At 56.6% G+C, this 18,760-nt stretch overlaps 1 protein-coding gene across 2 annotated transcripts in view; it reads right to left on the bottom strand.

The window, feature by feature from the left end:
• The window catches only part of SLC5A10 (solute carrier family 5 member 10), a 105,437-nt gene that overhangs the window by 10,350 nt on the left and 76,327 nt on the right, over positions 1 to 18,760 (bottom strand). For both annotated transcript variants that reach the window (XM_075899779.2, XM_075899778.2), the window contains 2 exons: positions 15,516 to 15,623; positions 13,511 to 13,661 (listed from right to left, as the gene is read on the bottom strand). In XM_075899779.2, the coding sequence (XP_075755894.2) occupies positions 13,511 to 13,661; positions 15,516 to 15,623 (259 nt within the window). The remainder of the gene's footprint in view (positions 1 to 13,510; positions 13,662 to 15,515; positions 15,624 to 18,760) is intronic.

The following is an 18,760-nucleotide window of genomic DNA, read 5'->3' as shown; positions in this document are numbered from 1 at the left end:
AATCCTGTGGGGTTTGTTCATCGTGTGGATTACCAGTGAATGACTGTGGTGTGAAAGTGGGGACAGGGGGTGCTGAACCTGCGGGCGCATGAGGATGGCAGCTAAAAGTGCTGTTTAATCCAGCCCACTGAGTCCAAAGGCAGATGAGGGTGCAGGGGGGCGTTGCTGTTAAACCCAGCCTGCTGAATCCAGAGACATATGAGGGGTCAGCGTGTGAGTGCTGATTACCCAGTCCTCTGAGATGTGCTCTGGTAGTGGGGGTGAGTGTCTGTGTGCGTCACTAAGGTGGGAAGAACCCCGTCCTGAGGAACCTAGTTCCTGCAGGAGAGCTCCAATGGGAGGGGGAATTGGCAGCAGAGAGAATTCAGCTCCATATGAGAGCACAAGTAGCACAAGCAGCACACTGATAGAATTGTGAACCTCCCCCCAGTCCCATAAGAGTAACCCTAATAAATGAGCATACCCCAGAGTACTGGGCAAGTCTGGTAACAGCGCGCAGAGGTGGAAAGGGCCCCAGTGAGCTCCCTCAGCCAGGACTGAGCAGGATGAAAGGGTTACATTGTGAAAAAGACATCAGTGACAGTGTTCAAAGGGCTCCAGGTGACGTCGAGGCCTTGGCTTTAGGCGTGTTAGTCACTTGGGCACCTTCAAAAACATCGCCCCAGATGGAAGGTCCAATCCTGCAGTACTCATGCCCATAAAGATCCTCTTACTGGGGCCACCCCTGGGGGGGTGTGGGACACAAGGCAACCCACTCCCAGCACAGGCAACCCACTCCCAAGCCCCACCCCGCCCCACCCCTTCCCAAGCCCCACCCCGCTACACCTCTTCCCAAGCCCCGCCCTTCCCAAGCCCTGCCCTGCCCTGCCCCACCCCTTCCCAAGCCCCGCCCCACTCTGCCCCGCCCCACCCCTTCCCAAGCCCCGCCCTGCCCCACCCCTTCCCAAGCCCCGCCCTGCCCCACCCCTTCCCAAGCCCCACCCCACTACACCTCTTCCCAAGCCCCACCCTGCTCCACCCCTTCCCAAGCCCCGCCCCACTACATCTCTTCCCAAGCCCCGCCCTTCCCAAGCCCCGCCCTGCCCCACCCCTTCCCAAGCCCCACCCCACTACACCTCTTCCCAAGCCCCACCCTGCTCCACCCCTTCCCAAGCCCCGCCCCACTACATCTCTTCCCAAGCCCCGCCCTTCCCAAGCCCCGCCCTGCCCCACCCCTTCCCAAGCCCCACCCCACTACACCTCTTCCCAAGCCCCACCCTGCTCCACCCCTTCCCAAGCCCCGCCCCACTACATCTCTTCCCAAGCCCCGCCCTTCCCAAGCCCCGCCCTGCCCCACCCCTGCCCCACCCCTTCCCAAGCCCCGCCCTTCCCAAGCCCTGCCCTGCCCTGCCCCACCCCTTCCCAAGCCCCGCCCCACTCTGCCCCGCCCCACCCCTTCCCAAGCCCCACCCCTTCCCAAGCCCCGCCCTTCCCAAGCCCCGCCCTGCCCCACCCCTTCCCAAGCCCCACCCCCCTACACCTCTTCCCAAGCCCCACCCTGCTCCACCCCTTCCCAAGCCCCGCCCCACTACATCTCTTCCCAAGCCCCGCCCTTCCCAAGCCCCGCCCTGCCCCACCCCTTCCCAAGCCCCACCCCACTACACCCCTTCCAAAGCCCTGCCCTTCCCAAGCCCCGCCCCACCCCACCCCTTTAGACCCCGTTTCTCCGCGGCGGGAAGCAGAGTGATTTGGGGCTGAGGCGCTCTGCTTCCTTGTGCTGCAGAGACACGGAGCACTCTGGCTGGGAGAGGGTGGCAGGGCGGAGCAGAGCAAACTGCTGGGGTGCTCCGGGTAGGGGTGCCAGGTGTCCGGTTTTGAACCAGACAGTCCGGTGTTTGAGCTTTCTGTCCGGTAAATAAACTGAGAAAATATCGGACATAGAAATGTCTGGTATTTTCTAACGAAGTTAGTTTTATCATTAGGAGGATCAGCACGTAGCTGCGTCCAGCCTGGCTGGCAGACGCGCTCACACTGCGTTAGCATGGCTACCAGCCAGGCAGTACGCAACTACGCAGTAGAGGGGGAGGAGGAGGGGACCGTGTGCGGGATGAGCAGCACCCTGGGATCTGCGCCCCACCAGCCAATTCCTTCCCCCTCCCTGCCCCCTGGGCCAGTCCTGCTCCCTCCAACCCCCTCCTGGCCAGCCTTGCTTCCAGCCGGCTGCCTCCCCCCAAAAATCTCCCCTGGCCAGCCCTGCTCCCCGCCAGCTGGTTCTCCCCCAGCTAGTCCCACTACCCCAGATCTCCCTCCCAGCCAGCCCTGCTCCCCGCCAGCCGATTCTCCCCCAGCTAGTCCCACTACCCCCGATCCGCCTCCCTGCCAGCCCTGCTCCCCGCCAGTCGGTTCTCCCCCAGCTAGTCCCACTACCCCCGATCCGCCTCCCAGCCAGCCCTGCTTCCCACCAGCCGGTTCCTCCCCGGCCGGTCCCCTCTTCCCCCCATCTGAGATCAAGTATGTCCGGTATTTTTTTGGAAGCCATCTGGTAACCCTAGCTCTGGGTCCCGCTGCTGCGTGCAGTGGGGGAGCGATCTCTGGTGCCCTCCCATGCCAGGCCCCCCAGGCGATCCCGACGGGCTGCCTTGTGCCCCAGGGGTCCCATCTAGAGAATGGTTGGGCTGCTGGGGCGAGGCCCCCCGAAGCACGGGGCCCGGGGCAACTGCCCCAAACCGCTCTATGGACGGGACAGCTCCGCCCTTGACGTATGGACGAGGGCGGCCGCTCAGCCCCCCGGTAACCCCGATCGCTGCGCTGGGTGAAGCAGCAGGGCCCAGCCGCTCTCTCAGGAGTCCCTCGATCCGCCCAAAGCAGCCGAACAGTCACACGTTCGCCGCTCACACTCCAGGGGTTCCCTCGTGGCTGAGCCCCGTGGCCTGTGGAGAAGCAACAGAGGGTGTGGCGAGGGCTGGGGGCTGAGGAAGCAGCGGGAGCTAGTGGACCGGGCTCTCGAATAGACCTCGGGGTTGCTGGGCTCTATTCCCAGCCAGGCCTGTCTCCCATAGGTACATGCATGAGCCCCTCAGTCTTGAACGTGTGTCCCTCCCAACACCCGGCAGGCAGAGCAGGGCTGCCCGTGGTCCCTCAAGGCTGCACTGGAAGTCGGGGGCACCGCAGGGAGTTCACCCCCCAAGCCCACCGGTGACTTTGGACAGGTCCCATCTCTGCCTGCTTCCCCTCCTGCCCCTCGCAATCCACGCTCCCCACGCGCGGCCGAGGAGAGGGAAAACTCACCCCCCAGTCTGGGCTCAGCACCTGCGTTGCTCCAGTCATCGGCCAGCCCCCACCCCCAGGCGTCGTGTGCCCACCTCCTAGGGCCCTGCCAACACCCCCCACGCCACCCAGCTGCTGGTTTCACCGACTGATTGCTTAACTGGTGCTTTCAAAGGAACAAGATCCTGGGGAGGGGGACACCCCTTCACTGGGAGGCACCAGATCCTGTGGGGACAATGGAGTCTGTCCCTCTGGGACCCCATTTATCTAGAAAACAGGCACCGACTTCGCCCCAACCCCTATCCGACCCTACCGAGGACTCTGGCTATGGAATCAGGTGGCTGGTCCCTGCCCCGTCTATGCCGCCACGTCTTCACTGCAGCTGTAGCCCACACTAATTAGTGTGAAGCGACCCCGGCATTCGACCTTCCTTTGCGATGCAGACGCCCCCAGACTGGAGCCGGACTGAGCTGCTCCTGGCTCAACCAGTAGGGGGCACCACGGGGCGGCATGTCTTGGCCCTGTGCCCGGTAGCCCTGTGTGGGGAATCACAGCCCCATCTCCCATGGCAGCACAGGGCCATGCAGACAAATGCAGCCGGCCAGCACCGGGCCTGCCTAGGCTATGTCTCAGGGGAGGTCCACGCTGTGGCTGGTCACCTGCAGCTGACCCAGGCTCCTGGGGATTGGGCTTAGAGTTGCCATTTCTCCCGGACCGGCCGCCATGGCTGCAAATGGCACCTGGTCCGTCCCCTCGGGAGAGTTGGCAGCCTACTGAGGTGCTGTTTAATTACAGTGTAGACGTTTTGGCTCCGGTGGCAGCTGGGGCTCCGGGAGTCCCCCCCCCCCCCCCGATTTGCAATCATCCTCGTGCCCATCTCCAGCCCAAGTGCGACCGTCTATCTACACCACAATTATTCCGCCCCTTAGCCCCAGTCCCATGCGCCTGAGTCACCTGGCATGGGCCAGATGCAGGTTTGAACTGTAGTGTCGACAGCCCCTCGGGGGTTAGCCTCATCCCAGGGTCCAAGCCGCAGGCTGCTATTACAGCCATGAGCAAACCTGCCCCCGGTAACTGCCTTCCGTCATGAGCGCCCTGAAAGATAGACGCGCCTCCGCCGTGCCGCTGCTCTATTCCTCTCCTGGCGCTGGCCTGAATTCCCCCCGCGTGATTGGTCCGTGCCTGTCGCCTCACTCCGCGTTTACTCATCGGTTGATCACATGCTGAAAGCCCCCCAGGTGTGTCATTCCTCATCCTCGCCCTGTTGTGCAACCGCGCCGGGAAAACCGCACCCCCGCTCTAGGAGCCTCTGTATCCGAGGGGGGCAGGGAGGGAGTTCAGAGACACGCAAGGAGGAGGAGGGGGAGGAGGGAGGACCAGGGGGACTGGTTTATAAAGCAAAACCGAGAGAGGGAAATCCAAGCTTGGCTAAGCGATGACTAAGACAAGGAGAGACGCAGGCGAAAGGTGTAAATAGCCAGGAAGGAAGCCATGAGCTGAGCTGTCCTGACCACAGGACAATCCGGGCAGCCACTTTTGGGGGCCCCACAGCTACCCCAACCATGCTACGGACGGGAGGAACCGGGGGATTATGGGGCCGGGTGTGGGGTGGCAGCAGGAGTTGCCGCACCCCCCCACCACCATGCAGGTAGCGGGAGCCGGAGCAGCCTGGCAGCCTGCTCCCTCCACACCGTCCCGCTGCGCTCGGCTTCTCAGGGGCGGCAAGAAACAGGGTGCTCTGGCTCCGGGGCACTCCCCTTCCTGCTGCAGAGAAGCGGGACACAGCGGGCCGGAAGGATGGCGTGGTGGGGCGGAGCAGGCTGCCTGGCCGCTCTGGCTCCTGCCACCCATGGGTTGGGGGGGGTGAACCCCTGCTGCCACCACGCCAGGCCCCTGTAATCCCTCGGGCCACGTTGCTCAGGGGAGGGGGAAAAGGGGGCAGGGCAGAGCAGGGATAGGGCCTGCAGTGGGAGGACTGTCCCAGGCCCCGCGCTCCACTCAGGACAGCCTTGGCCACGAGCATGATCCATAGAGGTGGAATTAGGGGGAATGGACTGAAATTAAGGAATTTATAGCCTGACTATGAGGAAGTATCCCTGGAAGCCAGATCTAGTGGACTTCCACTAGAAGGGGGGGGGGGGGGCTCCTGGAGCTTTGCCCATCTGCCTCTCCGTTATTATTATTGGTATTATCCATGCACCGAGGAGCACTGGGTCTGGGCCAGGCCCTGGTGTGCTGGGTGTTGTACAAACACAGAACAAACAGTCCCTGCCCCATACAGCTTACAATCGACCTGTGTGATTTTGTACCCCTCACCCTGGCGCTGGAATGGTTGGGAAAGCCCCTTGTCTTGGGCCGCAATCCCCAAGCCTAGGGCACACCGCATACGACACAAACAATGGATTCAGCCTACTCGCTCATGTAAATGTACGTAAGACCCACATGTATTCCTGTCATTTTACCAGCAACAGGTCCCTGAACTTCTGCCACGGCCAAGAAGGATCATAAAATAAACAATTAAACAAGAAAGAAAGAAAGAAAGAAAGAAAGAAAGAAAGAAAGAAAGAAAGAAAAGCCTCACAGTGCCCCAGGAAGTGTTAGGGTACATCTACACTTGCTCCCTAGTCCGAGCTAGGGATGCAAATGTAGGCAACCAAAATTGCTAATGAGGCAGGGATTTAAATATCCCGTACTTCATTAGCATAATCTCGCCCGCGCGTTATTCCGCTCAACAGCTGATTCGAACCAGGAAGTGTGCTCCGGGACGCGGTAGTTCAAACCAAGCCCCTTGGTTCAAACTAATATTACTCCTCAAAAAACAGCTGTTGAGCGGAGTTACACATGGGCGAGATTATGCTAATGAAGTGCGGGATATTTAAATCCCCGCTTCATTAGCAATTTCGGTCGCCTACATTTGCATCCCTAGCTCGGATTAGGGGGCAAGTGTAGATGTACCCTTAGAGAGGAAAGAGAGGGTAAAGCATTTACACGCATCTGTAGGTAGACGGAAAGTAGCCATGCCTAGACCTTCCTTTACCGAGCAGATGTATCCAGACCAGTGCTGGATAGAGCTGCACCTGAATCAGCCAGCAGGGGGCACTCTTTCGCCCTGCGCTCTGCAGCGCTGGGTAGGTACTCAAAGCCGAGTCTCCCACAGCAGCTCAGGGCCATGCAGACAGAAGCAGACGACCAGCAGCCAGGCCTGCCTAGGTTACATCTACACTGCAGCTGATCAGCTGACTCAGGTTCCTGGGGATTGTGTTTAGAGTTGCCATCTCTCCTGGACCGGCCGTCACTGCCGCAAATGGCATCAGGTCCGTCCCGTCGGAAGAGTTGGCAGCTGTTTAATTCCAATGCATGGAGATTTTGGCTCCAGTTGAAGAGCCAGGAATAAGACTCAGCAGTCCTGTTTTCCTTTCCCTGATCTAATCCACAGTGGATTAATAATTGTTTGCGGCACTTTACCATCCTCTGACGAAAAGTGTTGTGACTGCAATGTATCACCACTATTACTCACTGAGTTATGCCATGCAGATTCCCTAGGACAAGCCATGCTGAGAAGCTGGCACTATTATCGGCCCTGAATTAATCGGAACATTGCAAAATTGCTAAGCTAATCAGTTGAACCATCTAGCAGGCGGAGGCCTCATCCCTTGGCTTTCTTTTGTTGCATGGTTTTGAGTGGCAGTGCCTTAATTTGCAGGAACATTAGCTGCTTCATTTTCCAGCCTCTTTCTGTTCACCCATGGCCAGCAAGTTGACTGTCCCGAGTACAGAAATAGAAGAAAAGAAAAACAATTAGGTGAGGTTTGTTCCTGTCTCAGCAGAGCTTGTCTCCGCGGATAGATTAGCCAGGGGAAGTGTCCTTGCATTTTTACAGGTGAAAGTACATGATCATTTGCAAATGCTGGCCTGTGGCATACAGGAGCCCCCCAGGCAGCTTTCCAAATGTTGGTTTGGTGCAAAATACACTGATGCAAAGACAAGGATGAAAAAAATATGTTGCCCTCTACCGGCTTTCTTCTTTTAAATTACTATGGAGATGTCCTCGCTGTTTCAAAATAAACACCGCATCTCAGTATGGTTTGCGGCCCCTACTTTGCGTCACTATGTTAGGGTACAGCTACACTGCACGCTTATTTCAAAATAAGCTATTTTGGAATAATTATTCCAAAATAGCTTATTTTGAAATAACACATCTAGGGCTGTGTCTACACTGGCACCCTTTTCCGTAAAAGGGATGCTAATGAGACACTTTGGAATTGCAAATGCCGCGGGGGATTTAAATATCCCCCGCGGCATTTGCATGAACATGGCTGCTGCTTTTTTCCGGCTTGGGGTTTTGCCAGAGAAAACCGCCAGTCTAGACGGGATCTTGCGGAAAATAAGCCCTTTTCCGGAAGATCCCTTATTCCTACTTGAAAGTAGGATCCCGTCTAGACTGGTGCTTTTCTCCGGCAAAACCCCGAGCCGGAAAAAAGCGGCAGCCGTGTTCATGCAAATGCCGCGGGGGATATTTAAATCCCCTGCGGCATTTGCAATTCCGAAGTGTCTCATTAGCATCCCTTTTACGGAAAAGGGTGCCAGTGTAGACACAGCCCTACACTGCAGGGAAGCCTGAAAATGAATCCAAGGCAGGCTCCCCTAACGTAGATGTGCTATCTCGATTTAGAGCCCCAGGAGGCACTGAGGAAGAATCACTTAGAATGGCCTTGGTGAGGGGCTATTTTGAAATAGCAGCAGTGAAGCGTCTACACACGCCTTATTTCGAAATAGCTACTTCAGAATAGGCGTTATTCCTCATAGAATGAGATTTCGGAATAAGCCGTCTGTTAGTTGAAAATTATTTCAAAATAACGGAACGGCCATGTAGACGCTTGCATTGTTATTTCAAAATAACGTTAGCTATCTCGAAATAACGGTGCAGTGTGGACGCACCTGTAGTCCAGGAAAACCACAAAGTGAAACTGACTATAAACAGAGGGGTCCGTTTTAGTGTCAGAGCGGAGAGAAGTGCAAGAAGTAAACAAACAACTTCAAAAGCAATCTTAAAATAGTTAACCACCGGTAAGCAGGTGGTTTACCAGGATGCTAATAGTGAACCGGTTAACTGGCCCCTGCTGGTGACCTCCACGGGCAGCCAGAAGTGCTGGGCTGGGGCAGCCCTGGCTGCAGAGGGGCCAGCGGGACCGGAGGCACGATCTCATGTCTGCGGCGGGACAGAGGAGCAGGCTGGGCAGCAAGCGCAGAGTTAAAAGGGTTACATGAATAATCGTTTTAACATCCCTAAAAAATACACAGGTATTTGCTTTGATTCATCATAGGGAGCTAGTGGGGACACAGGGACAGACAGAGGGATGCAGGGTTTACCCAGACTATGGAGTGGAGCCTACACACGCAGCATTCGGTCTTTTTCATAACTCTCCAAATCCAGGACTCCAAGGATTACATGAGACGTCTCAGCTTGCATTTAAAACACACTAAGTTCCTATCCCTCCAGGCTGCAGAGAAAAGTTTGAAAACTTGTACCTGGATGGCTCGGAAACCAGAATGCCAATAAAGGCCTTATTGTGGATTATTTTTAAAATCTTGTGATTTTTAAATCCACGGGGATCAGTGTTGCCTCTAAGCTGAGCGCTTGGGCAGCCCTCCAGGAGCAATTCAAATGCTGCCCAGTTGATTAGCAGAGCGCACACAACTAGGCTTCTGTTTCTACTGGTGGTGCACACCTGCATATGCCTCGGTGCGCGCAACAAAATTTATTCTGCACATGGATGGAAAAATGAGAGGGAACACTGATGGGGGGTGGGCAACACACCGCTGGAATTCCCCCATAGATCTGACTACTGTCTCTGGGGGAGGTAAACTAAGGGCAGCAGTGGGGGAACCCCTCCTGTCATTGTAGCGAGTGTCTATATCAGGGGTGGGCAATAATTTTTGAAGTAGCCCCGGGCCACCCTGGAAGGGGAGGGGACTAAACAGGAAGGGGTGGATCCTAAATGGGACGTGGCAGGACTACTCCACCCCCAGACCATAATTGGTCTGGGGGTGGGGAAGTCCCTTTGCCCCCCCTTCCCACTAGGCACCCATACCCTGGAAGAGGCTTGGCACACTCCCCCATCTCCAGGCCAATCAAGGCCTGGGGGCGGGGGAGCGCGGAAAGCCTCCTCCGCTCTCCCCCCTGCCCTGCGAACAGCGCACGGCGCTTCGAAGTGCCACATGCTCCTGGTAGGGCGGGAGGAGGCTTTTCATGCTCCCCCGCCCTCAAGGCCCTAATTGGCCTGGGGACAGGAGAGCAGCAGGGCCTCCGCGGGCTGCATTCAACCGCTTGGTGGGCCAGACTGGCCTGCGGACGCCCTTTTGCCCACCCCTGGTCTATGTGTAAGCAGGGGAATGGTCCCGCTATTGTGGGGAACTTTCCTGGCTTCTATACCACCCCGGTGAAATGAACCAGCGAAAGGATCTGAGTCCCCGCTCCCACTTCCTTTACCCCACAGCCTCCCTGATCCTGAGGGCTCCCCCTCCACTCTCCTGAGTAGCAGAGTCCTCAAAACCCCGACAAGGCTGGGCCCAGGTTTCCTGGGGCTTAATCCCCGACCTTGTAGTCACTAGGTGCAGGAGTTAGGGTGTCCCCACTCCGAGGTGCTCTCTTTACACTGCAGGCTTTCTGGGCTCAGTGATCATTTCATAAGGTTCAAAGCAAATACAATTTATTAAACATCAACTGGTTAAAGATAAAAGAATAAGAAAAAAGGAGAATGGTTAAATGAGAACACACAGCCCTGCTCTGCAGCACGGGGACATCAAAACAGCAGCCTGCAGAGTGTAAGGACAGTTCACAGTCTCTTCCTTAGAGGCTCCTTAGAGGCCCTGGATGTGCTGCAGGGGGGCTGCAGGCTGGACACGCTTGCTCTGGCAGTGACCACACAGCCTCAAGCTCTAAGTGGCCAGACCCCTCTCCCAGTCTGGCCTGCTGGGCCTCTTGGCTGGTGATATCTCCCTGCCCAGAGCCTCTCCCCGCACTTCACTGGTCCCAGCTGCTCACCACACCCAGCTGCAGGCTGTGCTGCTTTGCCAGTCTCCAGCTCCTTGCGTTGCTTCTCTGTCCCTTTTGGCTCTCTGAGCACTGCCAGTCTGCTGCTCAACACAGAGTCTGCGCTCCTTGGGCTGTGTGTGCCTGGCTCTGTTGCTGCAAAACTGCCCCTCAGCACAGCTTGCACTCCTTGGGCTGTGTGTGCCTGGCTCAGTTGCTGCAAAACTGCCCCTCAGCACAGCTTGCACTCCTTGGGCTGTGTGTGCCTGGCTCAGTTGCTGCAGGACTGCCTCTCCACACAGCTTGCTCCTCTTAGCTGTCTCTCAGCTCTCTCCTTGCTCAGAGAGACCCAGAACAACAGGGAGGAGGGGGCCTGGCCTCTCACTTTCCTCACTGGCCTGTCCAACCTGTCAATCGGGCCGAGCTGGAGAGTTGGCTGCTTTCCATTGTCTCTGGGGTCTGTCAGTCTCAGGGTCCTGATTTCTCATGGACCCTTCCCCTTTTGATACTGGGAGGTGGCGAACCAAAAACTCCCACAGAGTTTTAGTAAGGGGCTAACAGTCCCCTTACATATATGCTGAAGTGCTAGTGCAGAAATTGCCTTCAGCATCTTTGCAGTCCCCTGGATCTGGAGGCTGATCTGAGCCAGCCTGGATGGACTCCCCCAGGAGAGGTGCCCTGACGCACATCCTGAATTCTGGTGGTGGCTGGAACTCACCCTGGCTGCCCGCGGCCCCTCTCCGGACGTGGTAACAAACACCCGCGATCTGCGCTGGGAGATGGCAGCTCCTTGCCCTCAGAGATGCCAGCGTGAGGGGGCTCCTCCCGGGGCCAGTCAAACTGGCATTAGGGTGGCTTTGTGCTGCCAAGTCAAGGCTCGGGGCCTGAGCTTGGGTTCTTTCAGGGCCGGCCCACAACATTTTGGCACCTGAGGCGGGGAGCTCAAATGACGCCCCCACGTCCCCTCGCTTGGGCCAAAACTCGGAAAGGTCTCAATTCTGCCTTCTTCCTGCTCTACTCCTCTCCTGGCCCTGCTCTGCTCCCTACATATGCACCAGCAGCAGACACAATGTTCTACACTCTGGGTCCTAGTGGCGCTTCCCCACAGTCTGGCACCTGAGGCGACCGCCTCAGTTCGCCTCAGGGTCGAGCCAGCCCTGGGTTCTTTGCACTCGGGGGGCAATCCGGAGCGACTCCGCGGACGTCAGGGTGCACAGTGGGTAGTTCCGCCCTGTGCTATGGAGTCGTAGGGGCAGGTTCATCCAGTGTACCAGGATAAGGGGGTGACAGCAGGTGCACACAGCCTCCCAAGCGCTCTGTAATCAGCCCTGGGGCTGTAGCGTGGGAGCCAACGAATTGCCCCGTCGGGAGCCACACTCTACTTCCAGCCAGTGAGATGTTACCACTCCGAAAACTGCCACCCTCTGGAGCCCCCAGCCCTCCTGGCGTCGCTCGCCCTGCCGTCAGGTGTCCGCGCCGGCAGGAAAGCCAAAGGTGTTGACTTAGCACCGGCATCCCCACCTACAGGAAATGGGGCTGGGTTTACGAGGCGTCGTCTAGCACTTGACTGGCATGGAGCCCAGGGAAATTGATCAGCCTCATGGGTTAGCAATTACCATGTGTATTCAGGGAGCGTGTGGGGCAATCAAAGCACTTTGCAAGCAGCAATTAATTGTGCTCATTTGAGAGCTTGGCTTTGGCGTCATTACACCCATTTTACAGGCAGGCAAACTGAGGCACAAGTGCCGCTGGGGGATGAATCAGGAAGTGGGAACGTGCAGGGGAAAAACAGTGAGATCCACCCAACCATCTTGGCTGTAGGAACCATCCAAACCTAGGTCATTCGCCCTATTCGCAACATGAATATCAGTAGCATGCCGGCACGCATTGCATTTCCTAGTGCCTTTCGTGGAGGCAGAGAGAGAGAGCCGGGGAGACAGATCTACCCCTCAGACCTGCCGGAGAGGGCTGGTTTCCAGGACAGGGGGGAGGCACAGAGACCGGGGAGTGGGAGAGGGGGAATCAGAGGATTTCATTTTCAGGGCCACTGCTCCATCATCATCAGAGCAAAAATTCACAACCAAAGATAGACACTTGTAAGAACTAACCCATCTGAAGCAATGACCTGGGTTCCTTTCTTATTATTGTGACCTGCATTCTGCCTGGCTCCCAGGGCCGTTCCTGCTCCCCATTGTACAAAGTAAACGGGTTAGCCAGACACCGGGTCCCCCCGAAGGAAGCCTTTCCTAGCCCTGGCTGTCAAAAATCAGGGGCTAAAGTAATTACTATTCTTGCTTATCCTGGTTTTACATCAGTGGATTCCACTGACTTCAGTGGAGTCACCCCCGATTTACACCAGAGGAGCCCCACTGTCTGAAGTGGAATCACTCCTCATTCACATGGGTTAAACCAGGGGTGGGGAATCTGTTTGGGTTGGGAGCCACTGACCCACACAAAAAACAGCCGGGGGCCACACACAAGTGAGAAGCAAAAAACCCCAACAAACCCCTCCCTGCTGCGGCTCCGACTGAGGAGGAGAAAGATGCTCCCTGCATTCCCCTCGCGCACCGGAGCCTGGGGGAGCCCGGGCTAGTAGATCTGTGCGCTCCAGCCATGCAGCAGGGCTGTGGGGGGGGAGTGGGGGTGTGGCTGGAGCACCAGAGCCGGCCCCTCACTGCTGCGGGGGGAGCCCTGAGCCTCAGGGGCCGGATCCAGGCAAGCCAGGGGCTGCATCCAGCCTGGGGCGTTAGGTTCCCCACGCCTGGGTTAAACCTTCTATTGGCTGAAGTGGAGTCACTCCTGTTGTACGGCGGTAAAACCCCATTGACAGAAGTGCAGTCACTCCTGATTTACATCAGCGGCGCCCCGCCGGCTGACGTGGACTCTCTCCTGGTGCACACCCGTTCCAGTGAGCTCACAAGCCGGCTCACGTCCTTCCCGCCATTTGGAAAGCGCCATTTGCTCTTGCCCCACTTTGATACGTGAGTGCATAGTAAATAATCCAATATGAATCGCTCCACCTAATCCAGAACCACGGGGCTGAGCAGCCCTGCAGGGAGCAGCGACTAAATAGGCTGTAATTGATCCTCACAATTTAAAGGGAAATGTTCATCTCACACTGTTACCCCCCTCACCCTCACCCACACCCACACACACCCACCCACCCACCCACACACACACCCGCACCCACCCACACCCACCCACACCCACACCCACCCACACACACCCTACCTTCCCACCAGCAGCAGCTCCCGCTCCTTGGCATTCCGCCGGAGCTTCCTCCAGATGTCCATGGTGAAGAGGGTGCTGCTGCTGTTGAACACTGAGGTGAGGGAGGACATCAGGGCAGCCATCATGACGGCAATCATTAACCCTCGCAGCCCTGGAGGAGAACAGAAGGACCCTCGGAGTTCAGGGCTCCTCTCAAAGGCGCCGTCAGGTTGACCTGAGGGGGCCTCGGCTCAGGCTGTGCGAGTTGACATGGTGAGGGCATGACAGAAGGGAGGTGGGCGCACTGGAGAGGGTCTAGCGGAGCATGTGGCTTACGAGGAGAGGCTGAGGGATTTGGGCTTGTTCGGTCTGCAGAAGAGAAGAGTGAGGGGGGCTTCCAGAGAGGATGGAGAGAGGCTGTGCTCAGTGGGGACAGATGGCAGAATGGGGAGCGATGGTCTCAGTGGGGGAGGTCTAAGTTGGATATTAGGAAAACCTATTTCCCTAGGAGGGTGGTGAAGCCCTGGGATGGGCTCCCAAGGGAGGTTGTGGAATCTCCATCCCTAGAGTTTTTAAATCCTGGATTAACAAAGCCCTGGCTGGGATGACTGAGTTGGGGTTGGTCCTGTTTTGGGCAGGGGGTTGGACCAGGCCCGGCCCACAACATTTTGGCACCTGAGGCGGGGAGCTCAAATGACACCCCCATACCCCCTCGCTTGGGCCAAAACTTGGAAAGGTCTCAATTCTGCCTTCTTCCTGCTCTACTCCTCTCCTGGCCCTGCTCTGCTCCCTACATATGCACCAGCAGCAGACACAATGTTCTACACTCTGGGTCCTAGTGGAGCCCCCCGCACAGTCTGGCACCTGAGGCGGCCGCCTCCGTTCGCCTCATGGTAGGGCCGGCCCTGGGTTGGACTTGACCCCCTGACGTCTCTTCCATCCCTGGGATTCTGTGATTCTCTGACAGTGCCTCACGCAATGGGGGTCTGATCCCTGGGCCCTCTTGCGGAGACCGTCATGGAAATAACACCATGAATGCACTCTAAAAGCAACACACGCAGCCCCGCTGAAACGCAGCCAGCTCTGGGGGGGAGGCGGCAGACGGGTTAGCACTCTGCACAGCAGCAAGTGGCCCGTCTCTAGCGCTTACAGAAAGGGCCATGGCAACGTTCAGGTACAGACAGGAGCTGCTTTTTTCAGATGTCAGCTGGCCTAGTGGTTAGAGCAGGTTATTCTGCGCCAGGACACCACTAGTCTCAACAGCACCATTATCCAGCTGTGTGACTAGAGGTCTACACCCGAGCTTCCTTTACACAACCAGAGAAGCAAGGGACTATTACATACTGGCTATAGACGCCTGTTCCGGCCAATGTATCCATGCTGCGGAATGTCACCCAAGAGGGGTGGACAGGCTAAACTGCCCTTCTGCAGCACAGGACCTATGGGGCCAGGTATTATAAACCAGCTACTTGGAGCACAAAATCTCCTTGTCTACTGAGACTCAGTGTAACACAGGTGCAGTTGGAGGAAGAGAAAGGAACAGGCCCAGGGAGGGGGGCAAAGGGAGGGTAGACACAGACCTAGGCTATGGGTCTAGCTGTGGGGGGTTCCCCTAATTCCCAGCCTGGCTCGCCCCAAAGCAGAAGGGACCACTGACCTCCCTGCTAGAGGGGAGCCCATCCCCCCCACCATGCGTTGCCCTCTTGGGTTGGATCAGTGCTTATCTCAAAGGCCTGTGGCTTTTGGCAGCAGCAGTGGGACCAAACAGGGCTGGGATCCTTCTCATGAAGGACACCCAGGGAGGCCGGCAGGGTGACGCATGCAGCAGCTGTAATCTGGCACAGCCGGGCTAATCCCCCCGTTGTCACACTTTCCGCTTCCCCCATCAGAGCTCCCTCATGGGAAGCCCCACAGAGGTTTTGCTGTGGGCTCCGCTGAGCATGGCTGGGGGAACTCCCTCCCCGCCCCCTCCCATGCAAGACAACCAGCATGGCTCCGCTCTGCCCGCGCCACCACCCTGACTTACCACTGGGCATCAGTTCCACCACCAGCTTGGGGTAAGCGATGTTGGAGCAGCCCACCTCGGACCCACACGCTCGGAGGCACTCGTCCGAATCGACGCAGCTGACGGTATCTGGAACGACCCAGAGAGAAGCAGCTTGATCCTGCCGGGAGGACCCGGCGCCAGAGCCGTCATAGGCAAAGTGTCTTTGGGAACGGGACCGAACCAACCCCCTGCCCCCTTCCCCACCACTTTGGTCACTACTGGCCTTGGAACCAGAGGCTTAGTGGTACAAGAGAGGCAGCATGGCCTGGTGGTTAGAGGCACTAGCCTAGCGTAAAGCCTACAGTCCTGGGCTGTCAGCAGGAGGGAATGAACCTGGGACCTTAGGAACCAAAGCTACATGCCTCAATCCCAGCAGTTCCCAACCTTTTCCAGATGGGGACCCATTTTGACAATTCAGGAAAACTTGGTGGCCCAAGGCAATTCAAAATCAAGAGGAGGAGGGAGGGCAGAGCCACCTGGGGAGACACTTGGTGACCTCTATCCCATGAGCTAAAAGCCATCCCGTTCTGAGCTAAGGCTGCACAGTATATTTTACTCTCCCTAGTGGGCTTGGTTCCTCTGGGTTATACTAGCTCAGTGTTTCTTAAACTTTTTAAGACCAAGGAACACAAAACAATATTTTTTTTTTATGAGGAACACCAAAGATTTTTTGGTTAACTAAAAAAAAAAAGGTCGTTTGCCCCTTTAAGGGCGGCCATTTTGAACTCTGTTGTTCTTTGCGGCATACCTCTGACTGCCTTGCGGCGCACTGGTGTACTGCGAAACACAGTTTAAGAAACACTGCATGGGGACCTAGAAGACCTGGGGATCACTTCCTTGCTCTGCCACAGATGTGTGACCATGGACAAGTCATTTAGCCTCACTGGGCCTCAGTTTCCCCCTCTGTACATAGGAATAATAGCCCTGCCCTGCCTCAGAGTGGCACTGCGAGGATGATTCCATGTCAGACTGGGGGGTGCTTAGGTACTATGGTTATGGAGGGGGCTGGGAGCAGATAGGGATCATTGACAGAAAGAGGTAATGGCCTATTCATTAGTTTTCTAAGCCATTCTGGTCCCAGGCTGGGGGTAGGTATCACTGGCTCTCCCAACCCATGTTAGCCTCACTCCGTCAGTTCTTTCCGATCAGTTTTGCTGTTGTCGTGTCATTCCAGGCCAGACGGGACCCTCAGCGAGGCCGACCTCCTGCGTCCCCGGCATCCACACCCTGAACCCATCCCCCAGCATGAGTCCAAAAGAAAATGACAACCCCCCACTGTCCTGCATCAAGACCATCCCTGTAGGGGCACCGATCTGGCATCGTAAAAACCACTGGGACAGACTCAGCGGGCAGCACTGGCGCTCCAATTATTTCAGAGTTTCCGTGGGCCCTAAGCCCTTTTTGATTGTCAGGGCAAGCCTAGCGCCGCACTGATAAATATCAGCGCATCCAGCTACTGAATCCTTTCAATAAAGGCAGGGAGTAGCCCATCTTCATTTCTGCCTCTCCTTGGCAATTCTCAGCCACTCCCCTGAGCTCACTCACTTGGAGAGTCACGCCCATGAGCGATTGATCTGGGCTTTTGGAGATGGGTGGGGTAGAGACAGGGTCTCCGCCCTGGCAGCCCATGGCTGATTTTCCTAGGGAGCATTTAAAGAACTTTTGCCAAGAGGCTGTTTCCTGCGCCCCACGATACGCACATTCCTTGTACAGACTGGCCCCAAATATTCCCCACAGGGGCATAAGAACAGAATAATCTTCCTCGATTCCATTTGAGTCCTGTGTGGATCCCCTCCTGTGTTCCCTGTAAGCTGAGCACTTGGGCGGACACCCAGGAGAGATTCACATACCGCCCCGCTGTTTAGCAGTGCGCCCACAGTTAGCAACATAGGTCTCTACCGGTGGTGCACATCTACACAAGTCTTGGTGCACAGAACAACATTTATTCTGCACACGGATAGAAAAAAATGAGCAGGAACATTGGTCCCCTCCAGGATGAATTTGGTCCGACGTGTTCAACGAAATACAGGGAGGTGGGAGAGTGAATCCCATCGCAAACCCCTTTTGCTGTAGAACAGGGGTTGGAACGGAACCGAGCAAGCCTTCCTGTTTGCAGATGAGCAGATTCCAAGCCAGATTCTGAGCTCACTACCCAGCTGAAGCCAGCAATCCGAGGTTAGGCAGCACTGCATAATGGTTATAGCCGGGGGGGGAGAGGAGGGGCCTGCCATTAGGAAAGCTGGTGTTCTATTCTGGGCTCTGTTGTGGGCTCATGAGCAAGTTGCTGTATTGCTTGTTTCCTCATCTGTAAACAGCTGCTTTAATGGATGGCTAGAAAGGCCTCTGAGCTCCTTGGACAGATGACACTATAGAAGAGCAAAGTGACACGCTGGTATTGGTCCAGCTCTAGTAATGAAGCATCAACCACAATAAGGCTCTGCCCACCGGCTGCTTCATTCACCAACGTGAATTGCAAGCAGGCATTTCCGCAGTCTCATGCTAGCCCAAGATTTTCAGACAGAGCCTTTCGGGGGCAGGGAGGCAAAGTGACTGGCTCATGGTCGCACAGCCTGCCAGTGGCAGAGCTAGGAACCGGCCCCAGCCCCCTGGTGTGTTGATGCTGCCTTTTGCAATTCCCAGTTTTGTTTCAGAGGAAGAGCTAATGACTAAGCAGAGTGGCTTGTGCTCTATATGACATCACCCTTTGCTCCTGCCTGCCTCGGGAGGTCTCCCGTTCGACAACTCTGCGAGTTTGCTGAAAGCCGAGTGGTTCACAACCCAGAGGTCCCAATGCCGGGCGCAGGGAAGGGAAGATTTGAGCTAACCAGGAAACGCAGTCCTGGCTGTCTCTCTCAGCTGCAGGCAGAGGAGGGCAAGTGGAAGTAGATCTGGGTGAGGACGAGGAAGGATTTAAGGGCCCAACCCTGAGGACTCACTGATAGAGCTCTCATTGATTTCAATAGGGTAGGGTCATGGCGAGTCTAGGGAGAGGAGGGCATTGTGTTCTGTGTCCCTGAAAGCTGACTGTGAGGATGGCCACTCAGGAGAGATTCAAATGCTGCCCAGCTGATTAGCAGAGCTGACAGCGTGTGTTTCTACTGGTGGTGCACATCTGCACATGCTTTGGTGCACGCGGCAAAATTTATTCCGCACATAGAGGGGGCATTGGTTGTGTCCACAGGGCTAGTGCATGGCCCAGCTTGTGTGAGCCCACACAGAACTAA

This window comes from Pelodiscus sinensis, chromosome 15, assembly GCF_052426305.1.
Source record: "Pelodiscus sinensis isolate ZL-2025 chromosome 15, ASM5242630v1, whole genome shotgun sequence".
In the NCBI taxonomy this organism is placed as follows: domain Eukaryota; kingdom Metazoa; phylum Chordata; order Testudines; family Trionychidae; genus Pelodiscus; species Pelodiscus sinensis.
This window is presented reverse-complemented; position numbering and strand designations above follow the sequence as displayed.